This window comes from Agelaius phoeniceus, chromosome 5 (assembly GCF_051311805.1).
Source record: "Agelaius phoeniceus isolate bAgePho1 chromosome 5, bAgePho1.hap1, whole genome shotgun sequence".
Taxonomy (NCBI): domain Eukaryota; kingdom Metazoa; phylum Chordata; class Aves; order Passeriformes; family Icteridae; genus Agelaius; species Agelaius phoeniceus.
The window spans coordinates 40,501,854-40,523,196 of record NC_135269.1 but is presented as its reverse complement, the minus strand read 5'-3'; the positions used below and the strand labels follow the sequence as shown (position 1 = coordinate 40,523,196).

At 40.5% G+C, this 21,343-nt stretch overlaps 1 protein-coding gene across 1 annotated transcript in view; it reads right to left on the bottom strand.

The window, feature by feature from the left end:
* Positions 1-259: 259 nt before the first annotated feature.
* WIF1 (Wnt inhibitory factor 1) overlaps positions 260-21,343 on the bottom strand; it is a 37,778-nt gene continuing 16,694 nt past the window's right edge. Inside the window, exons 3-10 of the mRNA XM_054631897.2 lie at positions 20,045-20,153; positions 14,119-14,259; positions 10,940-11,035; positions 9,296-9,391; positions 7,869-7,964; positions 4,008-4,103; positions 3,321-3,416; positions 260-1,095 (exon numbers count right to left, since the gene is read on the bottom strand). Of these exons, the coding sequence (XP_054487872.1) occupies positions 974-1,095; positions 3,321-3,416; positions 4,008-4,103; positions 7,869-7,964; positions 9,296-9,391; positions 10,940-11,035; positions 14,119-14,259; positions 20,045-20,153 (852 nt within the window). The 3' untranslated portion in view covers positions 260-973. The remainder of the gene's footprint in view (positions 1,096-3,320; positions 3,417-4,007; positions 4,104-7,868; positions 7,965-9,295; positions 9,392-10,939; positions 11,036-14,118; positions 14,260-20,044; positions 20,154-21,343) is intronic.

The following is a 21,343-nucleotide window of genomic DNA, read 5'->3' as shown; positions in this document are numbered from 1 at the left end:
GCTGGCTGGCGGTGCTGGCGACAGGAGGACGTGGTACAAGGAGGACAAGTACAGGGAGTGAAACACACAGCCTCCCATGTTCTCCCCTCCTTGGCCAAGGCACAAGAAGTTGTTCTTCTGAAGTATTTTGAAGAGCTGTGGGGCTAAAAGAAGACAGAGGGAGACCACCCCAACAGTGCCACTGTTTTATGAGGGTGTCCTAGAAAAGCCATCATCCCAAGCCAGCGCTGATGAGACCGCAGGAGGCCACACAGAGGAATACTCAAAAAACTAAAGCAGCGTCTTTATTTTATACATAACAATCAGTATAAAAAGTTTATTACATAAGAGCTGTTCTGTTTACAATATATTATATTGCTTCAAGCTGATGCAGAAACTTCTTACATTATAGCTCTACTTTGTTTACAATATATTATGCCGGTTAAATGGTACCACTGCAGTTTCTTTTTAATACACAAAACTGTAAAGCCAAAAATAACATTGAATTGAGTTATTCAGTTTTTAAATTAGGCAACTTTTTATTTATGTATTTGTTTTTCTTATGGAAAAGTCTAAATACACAATTTGTAAAAATTTGCAAAATGCATCTTTCTTTTGTCTTAGGCAAATAGCATCTGTACTCATTGAAATAATTCAGGGTTAACATCTACAGGATTTTCTCCTTGAATATTGTTACTTAATTTTTGGATAATATTTGCTATATAACCAATAAAGGGGAAGTTTAGCTGTAACTGAAGTGTAGCACAAAACACCATCCAAAGCACTGAGAGAAGAAGCCTATATAATCATGCTACAGAATTATTTATAAAACTTAAAAGGAATAGTAAGTGTCAGCTCAGTGGTTTATAATGAAGCTAATAAAATTCCAGTCAGTAATCTTAACTGTAATGAACAGCATTTTAACATTCAATCCATGAGAGGTTAACGAAGGCTGTGAACTTTGTGTAACACGAACCATTTCAGATGTTGGAGCTCACCAGATATAATTGGATTCGGGTGGGACATGCTTCTCCTCGGCCCTTTTTGGCGAAGGCGTGTGCTGCCTGTGCTTGCTGCCTGCTGGCCTCAGGGCGCTCAGACCGCTGGCTCCGTACCCTGGAAAATTATCCAGTTCAAGAAAAAAGAATCCACAGAAGTGGGCTCGTGATCCACAGCTAATATTTCAAGTGGAAACTGTCTTACCCATTTGAACAAAGGACTTTGCTTTGCCTTACAAAAGTGCTCACATGTCTGTTACCCCTCAGGATGAACGGAGTCCTGTTGGACAGACGGATGCTTGGCCTGGCCAGGGAGCCCAGGGAGCCCGGCACAGCCAGGCTGTCACTCAGCCTGGGGTTTACATCTGTAACCCCCATGCCAGATGGGTTACCGTCATGATGATCTGCCAGCTCTAGAGTGGGGTGTAAGCAACCCCCTGGGGAGAATTTGCACCAGCTACCTGAGCTGGGCTTTGGTTTATAGCTGAGTGCAAAGAAAAAGAACACCAGTGACCATAAACACCTGGGGGGAAAAAAAAGCCATCTGAAACAGGCTTAGTAGAGCTGCTTTGTTGTGGAAAATGAAAGTGAACAATAAAAATGGAATTCAAAGTATTATGTTGTAATTCTTTATAGGTTCATTTACTCATCTCATTACTTAAAGCTCATGGAAATTACTTTGAAAAACTGAGTCCTCTGTTCAATTTTTTAGCCACTTCTTTTTTTAAGAAAACAGCTTTACCAAAGAGCCATTCATTTGATGGAATATGAAGCAAATCTCTCAAGTTAACTATAAGTCTCCTCTCAAGACCCAGTGATGTTTGGTTTCAGTTGAAAAGAGGGAACTGCTGTGCATGCACATTAATGGACACTTAAAATGGGGGTGAATTTTGCCAAATGTCCCTTTCACAGGTTCCTTGCTGAATACAGAGAGTTTTGCAGTACTAAACACAGCAGGACTGTATCCAAACTCCAAGTAATGAAGGAAAACCTTGGAGTTTACAATAATGTGAGACTATTGACTTCTTATCACAAGGCATTTGTGAGCTTTGGTTTTGTTGCACAGGTAATTACTTCTTTGGTGATGGTCACATAAAGTAGGTATTTGTTTTCATTTGCGATCTGAGTTCTTCATAGGAAGAGTATGACAGGAAGAAGTTGTTCATACCAAGTTACAAACTGTAGTTTGTAGTGGTTAATTTCTTTATATCTTTTTTCTAACCATAACTTGTATTAATGGTATTTCTCCTTCAGAGAGTAGCATGAATACTTAAACACAAATCCACTAGGTAACAACAGAAAAGCAGACTCCCAATTTGCACAGCAAACCAAATTTTCACAGCAAAATCCGTCTTAGTTGGATAATACTCAGTTTTCAATGAAAATACTGTATTCATTCTATACATTTTGATGTGAAAAAAATCATATGCATCAACAGGTTTTATTAAAAGTGAACATTCAGTTGATGCTGCAACATAAGGTTCACATTCCTTATGGCTGATTGGTTTTGTAGCTGCAAACTTTTTTATTATTGACACATAAAACACAACCTGTGAATTGGTAGCCAACAGTGATATACATTAGTATCTTTTGGGAGTATATAAAGATCATATATTGAAGATCTGCTGTTACAGTATTGTTGCACATGAAACATAAAATTAAATCTGAAGTTCTTACTGGATATATCCTGTTGTATTTCAAATAATTATACAGTACCATTTTAAGCACAGTGAAATGATCAGTTACAATAGATGGTAAATGGACCAAAAAGCACAATAGAAATTTATTTCAAGAACTTTAACTTTGCTTTGCGGCAATGTATTTTGTATGCTGGGGAACATGGGGAAGAGGAGAATTAAAATGTGAAGTTGCTAAGAACAGATCTTGCATAATTCTTCAAGTTTTCCCCAAAATTTCCAAAGGACATATTACATTTTTTCTAAGTTTCAAGCAGTGTTAAAACCTGTCAGAGTTTTATTTTTAAAAATACCTACCCAGCATTTCAAAGCTAGCTGATATTACTGAGGAGTATTGAAAAAATTGGATCCCTTCCATGCTATGGTGGGAAGACATGCAAGTCCTCCTCTGATTGATACCAGATTCTGGAATTTCTAATACAAAAATGGTCATGATAAAACACTTTCAAATTATTATGAATTTTTTTTAAGTAGTTAAAATTATGGAGTATTGAAAGCCTTTGTTTTATTGCTTGGATTAAAGGTTAGAGAAAAAGGAGTGTGGTATCATTAATGATGCTGGAAAGGCTCTTGAGGCAGTCATTTCTGTATAGCACTGGGTGTGTAACACCTCAGATACAACTCTCAGGGTTTGTTTCTCACTTACTTTTATTGCAGTGTCTCCCGTGCCAGCCTTCCTTGCACTGGCATTTGTTGGGCTCCACACAGGTGCCGTACAGGCCACAGCTGGGTTCGCAGACAGCTGCAGAAAGTGAACACACACACTTGTTCTCATGACATTTCTTCCAGAGACAGTCACGCATTTGCTCTCCCTGCTGTTTCACATGATGAGCTGGTCCTGGCACAGGCTGTGGCTCTCAAAGTAAATCTATGCCTTTGCACTGAGTACAGTCAGAGCCCTGAAACCGTCCACACCCATCTCTTTACCTGCAAGCTCTGGCTCAGCCCCTGGCAAGATAATCACGTTGTACAGCAGAGCTGAGCATCCATCAGAGCCAGCCAGAGAAGGAGAGTAGTCCCCAGCACTCCACTCAGGAATGTTCTCATTGTATTTTAACATGGCAAAGCATTGACATTTTATTAAGCATTTCTCTAGTACTAAACTGCTATTGCTGAGCTGACACACTGCTGTTTTATAGAACTCAAGGGTACAGAAGAGACTGTGAGGACACTTCTGTAAAAAAATCCTTCTGGTTTATGATGTACATCCAGAAAGTAAAATAACTTGAATTACTTTGACAACAAACAATTAGCACTGACGTTATGTAAAAAAGATACTGCACAGTGAGCTCGATGTTCCCACAGGGACTGAGGGAGTGGCTTTGGTACTCACGCTTTGAACACAGGTCTCCCTGGTAGCCTTTGGAGCACTTGCATTTGTTCTTACCAGTACATTTGCCTCCATTTCGACAGGGTTGATGGCATTTACCTAGAAATTGAAAACATGGAAACAATGGTCTTAGTCCCCTGTGCCTACCGGAGACAAGTGTCAGACAAGCTTGCCTGTACCTGAAAACTCAACAGATGTTAGAGTGTGCACTATGGATCCATCAGGAAAGACTCTGCTGCAGGTCTGTGCTTCCAACTTATAAGTGTTCTTCTCCTTTGAGAATATGACAATAATTTGGCATGGCCAAAGCCTGTGTGACCTTGGTCAGTACTGACTCCTGCTCTCCTCACCCTTTACAGGGGAGGCAGCCCTGCCCAGAGCATGCAGTTCCAAAGAGTGGGATCCAAACCCGAGGGACCCCAGCAGAAAAAAATCTAGTGCCATCTGAGAGCAGAAGGATACTCAGGAAATGACAGGTATGGCTGCTACTTGCAGACAGTAAATAGATTGGCTGGGCCCTTCAGCTTGTAGCACAGTCTGGAAACATTGTGGTGCTGTGGATGGTGCAGTGAGGGATGTTCCACATGGTAGCTCAGAAACTAAGAGCACATTAAAAATACATGGCCTTCTTCCCTGTGTGCAAAGAACAGAGCAACTTTGCTAACAGTAATTGGAACTGGCAGACATTTTTCCAGGCTCTTGGTCTGGAAATTCCTTTCCTTCACAAACAGCCTTTGCCAAAGGCATAGGCTGGGTCAGGTGTTGTTGCTATAGGAAGTCTTGTTTGGCCCTGATTGCCTGGGACTGAGGAGGCCCCCCTGGTGGAGAACCACACTCAATTTCTTTCTTTCATGCTGGGCATGACACACCAGGGACCTTCCTCAAACTTAACGTCCAATGTCCCACCATCAGACAGCCTTGTTAGAATTTGTCTGCATTTCTGAACTGATTAAATCTTCTCTCTAAGAATGGAAGAACAGTGACCATGAGCTCAGTCACTCCCAGGCTGAGGGAGGTTCACTGCCACTTTCTGGGCACTCTTGAGCCACCAGGAACTGCATCCTCACTTTTCTGCCACCTTGGTGCCCATATGTACCAATGCAGATTTTCTCATTGTGGTCCAAAACCATTTTTTATCTTTTCTAATGCCACTAGACTTCCTTCTTCATTCAGAAAAGAGAAAACAAAGGCACCCTTCCTAGATTTAACACTAATATTTACCTGTATCTCTGAGCAAATAAAAACTGGAACCTGGGGCAGCAAACTAATTCCTTTCCTTTTCCTTTTTACTTCCCCTTATTTTCTTTTTCTTTTTTTTTTTTTTTTTTTTTTTTTAAGAAAGGTATTAACTGAGACCTGCACATCATAATTTAAGCATCAACACTAGCTTGCTGTGCTGAAAACCTCATTTCATGATCACAGACTGTCCTCTTGGGAGCTCAACATCACAGGCAGCACCTGCTTAGCCCTCAACCCCTGCAGACCTTTGTGATATACATGTGTATTGTCAATATAAAGGAAACACTTATTCCTATTCTACATAATTATTTTAATAAACCTGAAAGAAGTTTCATAAGCAGCTGATGGAACAAACTGTGCTGAGGAGAGTTTCTATAAAAGCACAATTCCTCTGCAGGAGCCTTTGGGGAGGGAAACTTTAGGCATTCTAATTTACAAACATTTGCATCCCAAGTAATTAACAATTAGAAAGAGCAATGCTAAAGAAATCAATGAACTTTCCTAGTTCTTTAAGCAAATCTGAAGGATATGGGTCAAGAGATGTGACACCAACTTCCACACCAAGTTGCAACAGGCAAGCATTTGGCTCAGCACAGCTCAATTAACTTTGGACTAAGATTGTCACAGAATAAAGGAAAGAGTAGTAACTCTCTCTGTTATTGACTAAGAAATGGAAAAAACAACAAAACCAGCTGGTGACAAGTAGGAGAGGAATCCAAACCAAAATAAAACTCTGGATTCAAAGTGAAACACTAATTAGGAAAAAACCTGGAAGACTTTGAATGCTTGTTAGTTTTGTAGACTGGGTTCAGTACCCTTCCCAGGAGTCTTACAGAGGGATTCAATTATTACACAAGCACTGAAAACCTATACCCAATTCTAAAAAAACCCCAACAAAACAACAAAACCTTGCAATTTTCAGAAGATGGCTTTCTGCCTGTTGAAAGGTTTTTCCCCCTCATTATTTTAAGAATCCCATGATTAAATGTAGCTGGCCCTGGATCTAAGAAAATGGACTGAGTTGTGTTTCTGCTCTGGTGTTTCTAAGCCTTGTCTAGATGTCTTGCAATCTTCCACTGCTGTGCTGGTGCAGTGCCCAGGGGTGATGACAGCTGTCAATCACAGTCTAACAATTGCAGTCCTGGCTTTACAAGAGCCAGAGTAAGTGCATCGCTTTCCTTGCTCTCATTGGCATTGTCCCAGTTTATCATGATCTGAATTTGCTCTTTTTTCTTTTATACAGAAGCTAGTTTACTGCCTGTATTTTAATTAATTTAATTTGAGTTTCACAGGTAAACCTTTCCAGGAAATCAAAACAGTTGCACTTATCCTAAGCAGCAATAGACAAATACAAGCTTCATTTCCTCAGACAGATCAATTAAATGGACTGCCCTTAATTATACGTGCTGCAATAAGAGTTCTAAGAATTCTCCTTAAAAAAAAACACCAGCAAACATAAAATACATGCTTCTCTCTGAATCAAACTTTAATTTTCATCCAAAAAATGTCAACAATGTTGACATTTTGGGGACTGAAGAAAGAAATGGGGTTCTGCCAAATAGTCAAATTTGAACTTGATGTAAGGAAAGGTAAATCCAGTGAAAACCCACACTGTTGTTCTTGTGGTATATGATCTGAATTTATATCAGTGGGCAATCTTAATTTACTTAAAAACAATAAAGCTTTGTTGCTTCTTTTTCTCTGAATTTTTAATGCTGTAAAAAGGAGTTGCAAAATGCCTTGTAATGCATAGAGACATGGTGCAACATTTACAGACACCTACTGTTAATCTACACATAAAGACTGAGCAAAATGTAGGTCTTACTGTACCTGTGTACTTTCTTTGCATAGTAATTCACTTGTTGTTGTATATTGGCTGATAGCAAGTTAAGAGTTTATTTCCATCTGTTTCCAAAGTGATAAAAATTTCCTAATTGTGAGGAGAGCTTGTTTCTACTGATGTATATTAAAAAATCAGCATTTACATATCCTAGGTGAAATACTGCTCTCCATGCTTCTGTGAAGATGCTGGGGAAGAATGGTGGGATTATTTACAGCAGGGAAAGCTTTCCTGCACAGTGTCCTGTTAGAAGTTGCAAGTCCAGGAAGAATGAGGTCTGCTTGTACATCCTCAAGTTACCTTGTGAATGTAACTTTACATTTTACATGAAAGCTCTCAGCTCTTACAGTTTAGTTCTCCTTTTGCCCCAAATCTTTTCATTCCCAAATTATAGTAGCCCTTTCAGAGGTGACAGCTCAAACTTAATCTGCTGTGCCCAGGTGTGATTTGCCATAATGTTTTAAAATAGATGCACCCCACAGGTTTGGCATGGCAGCACATGTCTGCCACAGGGCATTGCTTGCATACTTATGGCTTGAGGATTGTTACCAAGCCTGGTTACTAGTGGAAACAGAACAGGGCAGGGGATGAGATGGTCCAGCAATGAATCAAACTTCTGAGTAGGAAACTCATTTGGAGGCATGTGGCATCTGACTCAGAGGGTCCCAAACTTCTGAGTGAGACCCTTGCTCTGCGCCCAGCAGAGGCAGCTCACATGTTACCATTCAGGCATTGACAGTAGAAGAAGCTGTAAATGAAAACAAGTACACAGGGATGCTACTCACTAATTTCACATTGGTCTCCCTCATAGCCTGAAGGACAAATGCATTTTCCCAGATAGAAACATGTCCCTCCATTGAAACAGGTTGTTGTACAGTTTGCTGAAACAAATAAAAAGAATTAACTAATTAGTTAATATGAACTAGAACTAACTTGGACTTAATGTTCTCTGCTGTTCATCATAAATAAACATTGAGTAGGTTGTAAAAGCAGGATTAACCTCTTTTCATCTGGTTTACAAAGTAAGACTGAAATGCAGTTATTCCTACATAATGCTTTACATGGACACGCACACAAGGCAATATAGAATGAGACAAGTGAACAATACAGCAGTGAGCTCTCTGAGGACAGTCTGTGCTACATCTTTATCAACCCTCACACATTAAGCTCATTGAAGGATTAAGGCACTATTGCTATTGAAACTGCCAGTGTCTGATAAAAGGAGCACAGCCTAGGACTGGAAGCTACTTCTACAAGAGGATACTTCACTACAGTTCTTAAGTAATCCTTTGACTGAAAAGAAACCTCTGTGAGTTTTTCTGTGTGGTGACATAGATGCAAATGCTCTGACTTTCAGCTGCCAAATAACTTACATTGTGTTAGATGTGACTTTTCACCAAACTGCTGGGATTCACGTTAATCCTTCAAGACATCAGGAGCATTTAATTAAAGCCCACATTTGAAGCATTTTCTAAATGTGGCGAAAGTCTGTTCAAAGACTAGATAGAAGTTGTGTGGGCTTTGACACCAACAGTTTGTGTAAAGAAATAGGAAGGTTCCCACTATTTTGCTGAAAAGGCCTCTAGGACCTTTTGCATTCAGTCTTACCTCATATAGACCTGCAATGACAAATGGAGTACGACATTTTGCCATGAGCAGGTCAGTTACATTTCTGCAGGAAAGTACTTGGTTCTTTCTACATGGTAGCTTAGGCTGCTCCAAATTACTGTTCTGAACAACTGATTGCTGGTTTTACCCTTCATGAATCCCAATGCAGCAACAAAAAATGAACAGCTTGCATATTTTTTTCATGTGTCCAGATGCAGCACATTAATGTACTAAATAATTAGTAAAATTAATTTTACTACAGGAAACTAGAGCTCAAATAGAGATTTTTTTTCTTGTAATTTTTTTTTCTCACCCCAGAAATAGAAGTGATTTTTGTGTTAAGATCAGTTTTCAGTGCATCAACTGAAATGAGTATCCCAACAACCCTTCACAGAGCTGGGGTGTATGGATACTTGCAACTTCCTACGTTCTTCCAGCAGCTGCCAGCCTGTCCTACAGCATCTATTTTAAGAACCACAATATTTTAAAACTTATTTACTTATTGCTTGCCTGACATTCCAAAATGCCCTTCTCGAGGGAACCTGGCGCAGGTGAGTAAAGAGCGGCTGCTGCGCGCAGAGCCGGGGCTCCGGTGGGCGTTTACCTTTGTCACAGTTGATGCCGTAGAAGCCCGGGGGGCAGATGCAGAGGCCGGGTGTGATGCAGAGCCCGCCGTTCATGCAGCGAGGAACACACAGTGCTGAGGAGTGGGGAGAGCAGAAAAAGCATTGCTGATGGCAATGTCCAAATGTCAATACCTTCCTGGTATTTAAATACATGCTCATTGACTCCTTAAGCTACTTTTCCTTCTGCTTATTGTTCTAAGTCAAAATAAAGTGCCTCTGGTAAGGGGTTAAATCTATTATATCTTTGGTTTGTATCTCACAATTTCTGTATAGTGCTACTAAAAATTGTAGGCTAATTGAAGTTCATTGACTCCATATGTAAGCAGAAATTGCCTCTTGTATAGTTTAATACCAGACAGGGGAGAGCAAAGTACCCACATACACCTACACACTCTGGATATTTAAAATCCCCCCAGACAAGTGCTCTCTACAACTGTATTCTGGTTCCACAGTTGTGCAGGCAGGACTATCTCAGAGGGGTCAGTAACTCAGTGAACCTTCCCTACTCCTGCAGACCTGAGCATAAGCATGGCTACCTAATTTTGGCTAGGTAAGACTGCTGCGCAGCCAAACTGTCCTGCATGCTCCCAGTGAATCTCCTCTGGAGCCCCTGTGCTCTTCCAAGACCTCTCTGCCTTGTGGCCACCCCAAAAGGCTCTTCAGGGAGGCATGTTAGGGGGCAATGCTTCACTTTGTGGTTGCCCACAATTGGTACATGCAGCGAGGTCGGGTCCATGTTGGTGAGTTAAACAGCACCCAGGCACGGGGCCAAATGGCCTTGTGCAATCATATTGTGAAACTGTTGGTGGCTTGGCTTTGTCCCAGCTGACCAGCAAATCCTCCTGGCCATGGTCCTGGGATGAGTAGTGACCACAGGCTCCTCCTAGGAGTGAGTTTGTAATGGGTTTGTTGGAAGGTAAGAGTTTATTAAATATATGAATGTAAGCTGTGCCAGTTGCTCTCCAGGCCAGAGAACAGTCCTTGATCCTTTTATTTAATATTTTTGATGTAGCCAGAGTATCTGGGAGTGAATGATTGTATTGGCGTAGGATGCTCATGGGCATGGGCGTCTCCAGTCGCCCTGGGGAGGGACTGACACTGGGAAAGGGAAGGGAGGGCTGGGAAGAAGATCTAGTTTCCTTGCCAAGTCACACCAGTTTCTTGGTTCATCACTCCTGGAAATGTTGGTTTGGGCTATTATCCACTCATGGAAGAGAAACAGAACCTTCCCTTCATCTTCCCATTTTTGTTTTCAGCCTGCTTACAAATCTGACCTTATCTGCAAATAAACAAATGCAGAGCAATAAAGCGCTGTTCTTTGTTTCACAGCTAGTCCTCATCAGCAGAAGAATCCATCTTCATGTCAGATGGATTCCCTGTGATTAGGGATCACTTAACTATTGCATCAGTTTTTGTTAAAAGTAATTTGTGAAATTATTTTTCATACGAAGCAATTCGTATTTCCACTAGACCATGGATGATAATAACAATTCTCTTATGTATTTGAACTCAAAATATATGAAATCTTCAGAATAGGCCATTCTTAATTTTAGGAGAGCCTACAGTGCAGTTTTCCTGAGATTGTGGTAAAGAAGACAGTTGAGATTTTTTTATTAAATTACCTTTTTCACAATGAGGCCCATAAAATCCATCAGGGCATTCACAGACATGTCTTTCGTTGCAAACCCCTCCATTTCTGCATCCTCCTGGACATTCCGCTTCATAAAATATAACAACAATCTTAATTAAAATGTTATGTACTTCAGCTGCCAGCCAGATCTCAATAGGATTGATATATTTGACACAAGAGTTAAAATATTTGCTAGCAGACAAACACTGAAGAAATGGAAATTCAGCTAAGATTTCTTCAACATAAATTGGTTTCTCTTTCAGTAGTCTACAAATAGATGTTCCATCACATGTTCACATGGGTGCTGCACTTGTTGGTGGACTCTGCATTTTCATCTCTCTATTGCTCTATAAGTGCATGAGCAATGTGGATGCTCTGCTCAATACAGTACTTTATTTTCTGTGTGGAAGTGATCAGGCAGCTTAGTGCAGAACTTGCGTGGCTGGTTAGACCTACCCTTAGTGTGCAGGGCCAGTTTCGATTTCTGCAGCCTGAAGTAGACATCACTGCAACTTGCACTGCATTAATTACCACTGAGGTGACAATGATGAAATCTGTGTTCACATGAAAGAGTGAGCATCAAGGCTAAATGGAAGAAGGCCAGAAAGGAAGATGAAAGCAGTCCTGCACAACAGTTCTGCATCATCATCAGCTCTCATTCATATCTCAATTATTGATCAAATACGTAAAAGCATTTGGCAACACCAGCAGGATGATACAAGGATGAGAGATACTTCTGGGTGCCACCACTATCCTCAAAACACCAGAGTCCATCAAACAAGAAGGCAAACTAAATCAAAACCCTGTGGAACACCATCAAAAAGGCCTGCTGGGTAGAAAAACAATTATACAAAAATGCCTTCCCAGATCCCTCATGGAGAATTAGGCAGGAGAGACTGCCTATTCCCTTCAGAAAAACTCAGCATCAGTAGAGAGCAGTAGTCGGCACAACCTCCTCATCTTGATGCTCTGTTGTGTGACATTCCAAGTGAGAAGGTTCAAAACCTCTGAGGTAAAATGATATGCCTTAAAAGTAAAGCTGTTTGCAGCCATAGTAGTTGTAGTAAAGGATTTTTGGTCCTGCTGTGTTCTAACACTGTATTCTAGGACTTTTTCTGTAAATGCTTCTCTCTTTGTACTCAAATGCAGAACTGCTATTCATTACCAAAAAATGCATGCTTAAATGCATACCATTTCAAGCAGAAAAATAGGAAAACATATCCTTTTTCTTTGTGACCACCTGTTAGCCACAAGAAATACTCTCTTATCCACAAAATTGCTCCCTTGCTCCCGTCACTTCCTCGGCTGGGACCTTTTTGTATGGCCTAGAATAACCAGAAACAGTGGCTAGGGCCCTGACAGGAGCTCTTCACCATGTATGATATCTTTCAGAGGAAGGAAGCTCACACCTACTCTAACACCAACCACTCTAGAGATTCTTATCTTTCTCAGCATCTGTCCTAAAACACTGCTGTTTCCACCTTTCTAGACACAGGGCAGGAATTGAACATATTCCAGTATGGGCTGGAAGAGATGATGTGAGAAAGCTCCTCCTTGGCATGTCTCTAAAGTTTGGGAAATCTTCCTTCTGTCTCTCAGCTGGCTCCATGAACAAAGAACTGGGACAATAATCAACCCCAGGTTTCCTGAGAGGTCATATGATGCAATACTGCTAAATTGTCAGATATTACAACTTGTATAAAAATGATAACAACAAATAATAACACAGAAATTATAACTTGGATGACTGCTATGACTAAACTGAGTTTGGAGCCCTTCCTCTTTAAGCCAGTCTTTTCCAAAATATAACTGTAACTCTGCTCTCCCTATTAGAATACCCCAATGCTATTTCCAAACTTTAAGTTCAGTATTTTTGAGCTGAACTGAAAATAAAAAGAGAGGAAAAGTTTTATGTTGTATTTACACCAGACACACAACTTCATACATGAGATATGATTGTTTTTGTGTATTTAAAGCCTCAATTTTTCTTTCTGTTTCTCTGCCCACTTCTCCCCCTCCTCCACTTTCCCTGGGCTAATTGGCAGCAGGAAGGCTTCAAAGGGGACAAGCAGCTTTGCTATTTGGGCATAGTGAGGTTTCAAAGAATAAACAGCTCTGGCTCCCACTGCTCACTCTTTGAAGCCACACTACAACCAATTATCTCAGAGAAAATAGTGCAGAGAAGAAAATGTGGGACCGTGAACGAAGATTTAATAGGGGAAGGAAAAAATCTTGTTCTTTGTACATCAGCCCTGTCATGAGTTAATTTGATACAATTGCACATGATATGGGATAATTATCTTGTCTTGGACACTGATTTTTCAATTTCCATAGCCTCAGCTTAAAGTGATAATTATAGTCGTTTGTGGTGTATCAAATTAATTCGGAAAGTCTTATTACATAGTGATTATGGTTCATAGATCAGTTGATTGAACAAGTGCTCTCCTTTCCAAGCAAAAACTGCAAAAACTTCATGGCTTTTCTCCTACCAGCATGTCCTCTGTGTGCTTACTGCTTGATAACTGGAAGCACTGAACAGCAGCTTCCACCATTTTACCTGTATCAAAAGCCAAGAGGTTGCACCTGAGCTACAGAGAAGGTAAAGCCAAGTTTTGCAGAAATTTTCTGATTTAAGATTTTTGTATTCAGTTTGGATGTGCAAGTTTGAGATTTAGGGAACTAATGACACCAAGCAGGAACTGAGGCACTGACAGCATTAATTGTCCCCAGTGTCCCCACTGTAGTTCCCAGGAGGGCAGTTCCCCACATGATGTGCCATTTCTGGAAAAGTTAACCTCGGCCTTTCACAGAGCTAGCTCTTCTCCAAGCACCTTGAAGTGCATGCTAGTAGGGGCTTTTCATATGATACATCTCTATCAATGTCTTCAATTAACATCCTACTGCTGTTAATGTGATGAGCAGTGAACAGCAGGAGGGAGAAATGTCTCCAACCCAGTGTGCTAGGGGAGTTCTGTAAGAAAAGGCTCAGTAAACACGTAGTAAATGATCAACAAAGAGCACACAGAGACAGAAAGCCTGGAATTCACCATCATTGCTTCACATTGTGTGACTGCTTTACTTCCATCCTCTCTAGCTCTTATCCTAAATGAAACATAAGACAGTTAGGTGACCTGATCTAACAGCATTCCAGCATGTTTTCTTCAGTGTTACCTTGCTGACAGGTTTTAAAGAAGATGGCGTTCTGAGGGGTCTGGAGAATAATATTGCCTTCGGAATTCATTATGATCACGTTCACTTCAAATGCAGCGACCCCATCTTGTTTTCCAAGGCAAGGAAATCCAATCTGAACAACTAAAAGGATAATAATACCAATAACACTTATATTTACATGCACATATACACATACATACAAAAGCATACATTGCAATACTAAAAAAAAAAAAAAAACCAAGTTATAGATGTAGCTAAACTTTGGAGGAGTGCCATTGATGAAACAATGTAACACAGATCCCTTTATTCAGAGGCTCTAGGATTAGAAGTAAAGCAGGTCAGGAGAAGAGTTTATGTTCATTTGCTGAAATAACCCCAAGAGTCTATAGCACAGACTATAGTGATCTTAACACAACCATATTTTCTTGCAGATGAGGAAATTAATCATGTGGAGGTATCTAAGGCTATATCAAAACATGCTGGAAGCCTACTTTAAATTTTCTGAGTTCAATTGCTCACTTCTGAGTCTAAATTTTCTGTGCTGTCAAATGACTTCTGTAAAAACATATATTTCGGGGAAAAGTTACTTTAGATAAGTTTTTCTCATTTGGATATTGCAAATATTACCTAAATGAGATACTGAGCTAACCAAAACTTACTCCATATAGTGCTGACAAATGGTACACTTGATAAGTATGACCATGGGTGCAGTTTTTAAAAAGAAGACATAGACACCCCACTCTGACAGAGCTAGTTGAGAATAGTGACATTTGGACATTACTTTTCCAGGAAAAGTATTCAAACACTTTTGAAATACAAAGAGTTTAAGCAACTAATTAAGGCCAGTAAATCTGGAGTATTTTAATGCTGAAGTAAGCCCAGTATCTCAGAACTGTGGAATTCTCTGTTGTGATTGTCACAAGAGATCTTAAATAATCTTGAGATGAAATGATTTTATCTCTTTTCTTCAAAATTGGCTCTTCTTAGCTGCCTGATAAGTCAAATCCAACTAATAGAAATTGTTTATTTTTTCTTCTAAAGCTGGCCTGAGATTTCCTAATAAAATACAGAGCTAAAAGCCCTACATTTGGGTTGTTTTAGATTGCTTGCTATAAACATTTTGCAAGCCATAATTTGGTCATTTTTGTTATTTGGTGCCTTGGTAAAATACAGAATAATTTATTGCTAAAACCTCTTCTGCCTCTGGTGAGTCCTACAAATAGAAAGGTGCCTTGCAGTTCTCATTCTGAAGTAATTACATAGTGGAAGGGCTTTTGCACCAACCTTTACAAGGACCAAAACCATGTAACCAGGTGGCAAGAAGGAAACACAGTTTATTACTTAAAAAATACATTTTAAATTCTGTAACCTTCTTAAACTGTAGTAATCTTCTCATAGCATCAATGCTTGGATTAGGATGTGCTTTATTTGAACAAATTGCAATGGGGAGGAAGATGTGGCAGACTGTTAATGACAGCACTATAGCTGTATCTAGATTTCATTGAATTGGTAGCAACCCCTGAACTCCACTGAGATCTGGCTGTGGTTTAAATGCCTAGGGAAAAATCCAGCAATGCATCACTAGAGTCCAAGGCCACAGATCATAAACCTTTTATTCCAGCACTGCCCACTCTGGAATTTTTGGACTTAATCATGTGTCTGAACAGGCACACAGATATGCAGTAAAGGACCCTCCTGTGAGCAAAAACCACCTGGATCCTGGCTGAACTCTGTGGTGGTTCAGAGTTGAAATAAAGCCCCCAAGCTCTTCCTGAATCTTTGCATTTTTATGCCTGTTTGATGCTAAGCAGCCACCAACAGCACCACAGTCAAACCAAAGCACAGAGGGAAGTCCCTTGCATCAGAAAATCGGCCATGAGCCCCTGTGGCCCACCACGGTGCTGAGCAGGGCCACAGTAGGGCAAACCTCAGCTGTGGTCCCTGCTTCCCTAATTCAGGATGCAGTCTACATTTGTCCATCACTGGCTAGAAACAAGGAGAAGGAATCACAGATATGGACCTCTTTCTGTTAACCATCCTCCCAAAACCAGGCCAGAAAACAGCCTCTCCTGCACATAGATATTTCTGTATCCTCTGGAGCACTTGTATCCAGGGCTGCAGAGCATATGGCTCTAATAGAACAAGGAAAGTTTAACAAATTTGAAAACTAACCTAAGGAAACCTAGTGACTTAAACCTAATTTAATTTTAGGTAGTAATTAGAATGCTCTCCTAGGATGCAGAGAATGCAGGTTTAATATCTTTTGTCTGGGAGGTCATGCCTTTTCCCTCTGCTTAGGAAACTGAAATTCTCTAAATTCTTCAGTAGAAGCAGCTGAGAGTAACTCCTGGATATCTGCAAGCCCTTCAAGTTTGCAAGCAATTACCTTACCCACTAAGCAAGTGTGCCAAGGCCAACAACAAAAGCCACCTTTAGTCTCCACTGGGATTGCTTAAGCAACATCTCTGAAGACCAATCTCAACCAAAGCAGGCATGAAAGGTCTGGAGAGGAGTGGGAGCCCATACACAGTCCTGCAGCCCACTGCCACTCTACCAGCACGGCAGGCAAGAGCAGAGATGGTGTTGCACTCAGTGGAGACACTGATTTCTGCTGCTGAGCTTGGAGAGATTTTCAGCCTGTTTGGATGCTCAGCACCTATATTTTAACGTCTCAACACCAGCAGTGGGCAGGGAGAGAAGGTCTCTGAGCCTGGCTGGTGGGCTGTGGGGCTGGATGAAATGCACAAAGCAGCGCTGTGCCAGCAGCCTGCTCACACCAGCCTGCACCAGCACTGCCCTGCCTGGGTCACACAGGGACAGCAGGGGCCAGCTCAGGCCACTCAGGGGCACAGATCTATCTCAGTCACAGGCCACTACATTGCTTCTGGGCACACACCTATAGCTGTGTTTACCTCTCTGAGTGTGGTGCTCAAGATGTTAATCACTGCCACAAAATGACTCACTTTGTTTTCAACTCACCACCCTCAGATTGAAACACTGGACCTACATAGGCTTTTCCCTGCAGTCAGAAATGAGCAGCCAGCTGTTTCTCACTGGGCAGGTATCCACACTCCTCCCAAATATCTTTTGCACAAGCTGAGCAGTCTTAGCTCTTTAAGCTCCCTGAAAAGCATCTCCAGTCTTAACATCTTACATGTGTTTAGGTGTAGCAATATCATGTTGTGAGCACTGAATCAGCTACAAATTCTGGGACTTGGCAATAGGTTTTCAATAAGTCTAAGGAACCTAGGTGATTTAAATCTCACTTAAATCCAAGGAGAATTTGGTACCTCATCTCAGGATGTACCAAATTAGAGAAAGCTAAGAGAAGGACAAGTCTGCATCCAATGAGAAGCAATTGAGTAGGCTGTGACTCTTCAAAGTCTGGCAAAGAGAAGAAAAATCAGGGGATACATAATAGATGTATACAAAATCATGGGTAGGATGAACAGGATAGATTGACTATTGTCTCTACCAGTGCAAGGACCAGTGCCCATCAGATAAAGCTGTTGCAGTCAGACTTGAAACAACAGGAGGGGGATCTTCATGCAATGGATGGCAGTGAACTCCTTGCCAAGGTGATTGGAGACAACAGAAGATGATATGGACTCAAGGACAGCCTGGAAAAGTACTAAAAAGAGAGATCTATAACTCATAGGATACAAAGTAGACAGATCACTTAAGACACAGGAAATCATGCTGAAAGTAGTAAAAGCTGAGAGGGTAAATGGAAGTATCACATGTGCTTGTCCTCCTTTTGCTCTTCCACAGGTCTTCTTATGGCCACCATTGGCCATAAGACAAATACAGGCTATAGAGGCCCTATAGCAATAAAGCCATTCATATGCCTTATTTGGAGACAAATATCCTCAAAGTTTCAAGAGTCAACTGATTTTTATAAAACCACTGGGTTCAATTACCTCTGAATAAGGTATCTGTTAATCCTCATTCTTGTTTCCCACGCTCATGTTTACTATAGTTGTTCTTCCCGTTTTATTTCTCCTTAACTCTCTGTAAGGGCAATTAATTTTCTTTGGAGTAAAACACTTTTTCAAAAAATACCATGATTGCTGATTTGTCACTAAATACAAGCTTGTGGTTGAATTTCTTATGGCATCTGTACGTATAGAAAAATTCTTTGGTAACGCAGTAGATCCAGGCACACTAGACTAGATTTGCCAACTCTGTTTTGCCAACATTTAAATTATACCAATAACTACAAAGTAGCAAACAATCACTACCTTGATAGCATGTATTTACTTAGGACTACTTAGTTAATTTTGGCCAGCTAACAGGGAGTGTAAAAAACCCACCATTGCAGTAGTGTCTCACCATTAAAAGTGCACATGCTTCAAATATTGTATGGGTACTGAGCACTAGAACACCAAACAGGACTGAAATACTGCTTATCTATACACCCAGTATGCACATGATCCATGCAAGGTAACGCCATGGACATGCCCCTATTAGTCCTGAACTGAGGTACCAGTGCTGCCAACAGGACAAGTCTTTTGTATCTTTAATAAGATCTCCATCATGATGGTTAACAGACCTTCTGCTGCAGCTGTGAGCTCTCATCTCTGCCCTCCCTGCACTTTTAGATTAAGTCAGAAAGGAGTCATTTTGGTTAAACTGTTTAGATTAAACACAGTCAGAAAGGAGTCATTTTGGTCTATCCTTTCTAGATAGTTAAAAATAAAGGGAGAAAGTAGGTTATATTAGAAAATGCTGAGTGCAGCAGAGTGCTTTTCATGAATCTCACCTGCATTATATGGAGATGTAAGTAATGCTTAACAAGAACTTGGCCTCTATGACTTTTAGGTTGCTTTTAAGTATCTTTATTTGACATTCATTGGGCTTGGAACCAATTCAATTGCAGCAGTTGTGGCACAAATATCATACCATCTTTCACCCAAATCTATTTTCAGTACCACTCCTTCAATCCACACTGAATGGAGAGACCAATCATTCATGCTGAATTCCAGGTGTCATAGCAAAAAGCTGCATTGAAACATTACTTCAATGCCAATCTACCACAAGCTGAAAATGGAGAATATTATACACAGACTTTCAGAATTTATCGACTGAAAAAGAGAGAAGGAATAAAGACTCATCAGAGATGAAAACTTGTATATTTGCAGTCCAATCCTCCTGTTTTATTATTCATTTCTTTCCCACATTTATCCCTTAGGTTGGCTAAGGCAACTTAGGAAACAGTAATCACTAAGACACTGCTGTCATCAAGATACAAATTTCTGCCTTCCTACCAGAGGCTACCATGTATGAACCCTGAAACAGATCACATAAACTGTTATTCATCCCCTTCAGAGCTAACTGGATTCAATAATCTTTCATGGAAAGCTTTTTCACTCAAATCAGCTCACTACACACCATGGTATTTCTGGAGCATTTGCATTGGCTTGGGCTCGGCCTCTGCTGTGGAGTTGTAAATTCCAGTGATGGATTAAGAATGCACAACTAAGGGATAAATAATAAATGATAATATCCTAAACTAGAACTTGTGTCTTTGAGCTGAATGCCTGATGACCCTAAATGAAAGCAGAACATCCACAAACTGCAAATTCTGAGAAACAGAATAATTTGATAACTTTTCCAATAGTGATCAAAGAATTTGTTTTCCAAAAGTTGTACAACTAAGTAATAGCATTTGTGAATTTTATGCAACAATTTTGTACAAGTTTCTGCTGATTTACCCACACATAAAAGCTTCATGTGTCTTGACTCAGACAAAATATGCTGCTGTACTTAGGCAAGGCAATTACAAACTGTTCAGTGCCAAGCACTGTGGCAAGCATTGCTTTAGGCAATAAACTTCAGAACAACAATTCGTAATGAAATATTTAGACTTTACTGGCTGTAGAATATATTTTACAGAAACAAAATTTATAATATCAACAGTACAAACCTGATGCTTTATGAGGAACTGTTCCAAGCAGGGGGATATTTATAGTTGGATCAGCCATTATGCCTTTATCCAAAGAGTGCAAAGACAGGAATTCATAGTAGTACTCAGCCTACAACAAAATAAATTAAAAATCTATATTTATTTTAATCGTATTCACAGAAGCAAATTATTGAGCGCATAAACTATAGCAGAACTACTACACTTTTCATGATGCCATTTACTGGATTAGTTTCTATAATTTCCCTAAGTGCTTCTTCATCTAAGCAAAATTTTCAGACAATTTCCTCTTATTTCATAGATTGCGAGTGACCATACACAGTAATCAGCATGCAGCATATCAGCAAGGAAAATGTCATGCATATAGTGGAGAAATATATAGTTATACAGAGAAGATGCTTTTTACAACCTACACCATTCATCTGGCAGACAACAAAAATATCTGAATACTAAACTCATTTTTAAAGCTGTTTTTTGGGCAGAATCCTCCTGGAACTGACTGGTGAGCCTTGATGACCTTCCTGTACTATGAGTGCAGTTTAAAGGGCATGGGCACATACAAGTGTGGCATGAGATTATCCAGGCTTACTCTTGGCTGGTCTGCACAGTTGCCTTGGGCAAACAGTGCCAGGCAGTGAGCAGCCACACTGCTGGGGCACCACAACAGGACACATATCTTGTTTACAGCTCTGACACTGCCTTGTTAAACCCCACTCCATTACCTTGTTCCAAGGGTGGAGCTGAGAGCTCTCCTACCAAGCTGGCTTCATGTCACTCATTAACTGCAACATCAATGACCTGTTTTGGCGATCCCTAGAAAGTGTTGGCATGATTTAAAAACTACTTTCCACTACCTTAATGCTACCCCCAGTAAGCACCTGCATTGTGGCACGGATTGCAGGCTCTGGTACTTTTGTCCATGGGAGTCTGGCCTCTCTGTTGGGTCATCTGTTCAAGATTTCTTCACATTTGATGCAAAGTGCCATCATGTGTCTGCAATGTGGCTCTACACACCACATACAGCTGAGATGTATGCACCTTAGCCAGTCACTAAAGGCTTCCACTACTGTCAGTAGCACAACTGCTGGTGTGCAGAGCAAGTGGAAATGAAACTTCTATGTTAAATTGTGGCATCTCATTTACCATGAAGCATACAAGGGATTACAGGTAATTCTATCTGCTGGTCTCAGGTAAGTGCTTGAGACCTTAGCATGGGCACTGGCAAAAATGTGTTTCCATCTGCTCACTGACAGTAGATGGTATTGTTCTGTCTACTTTTTAGATAAAACAGTGCAGCAAAGA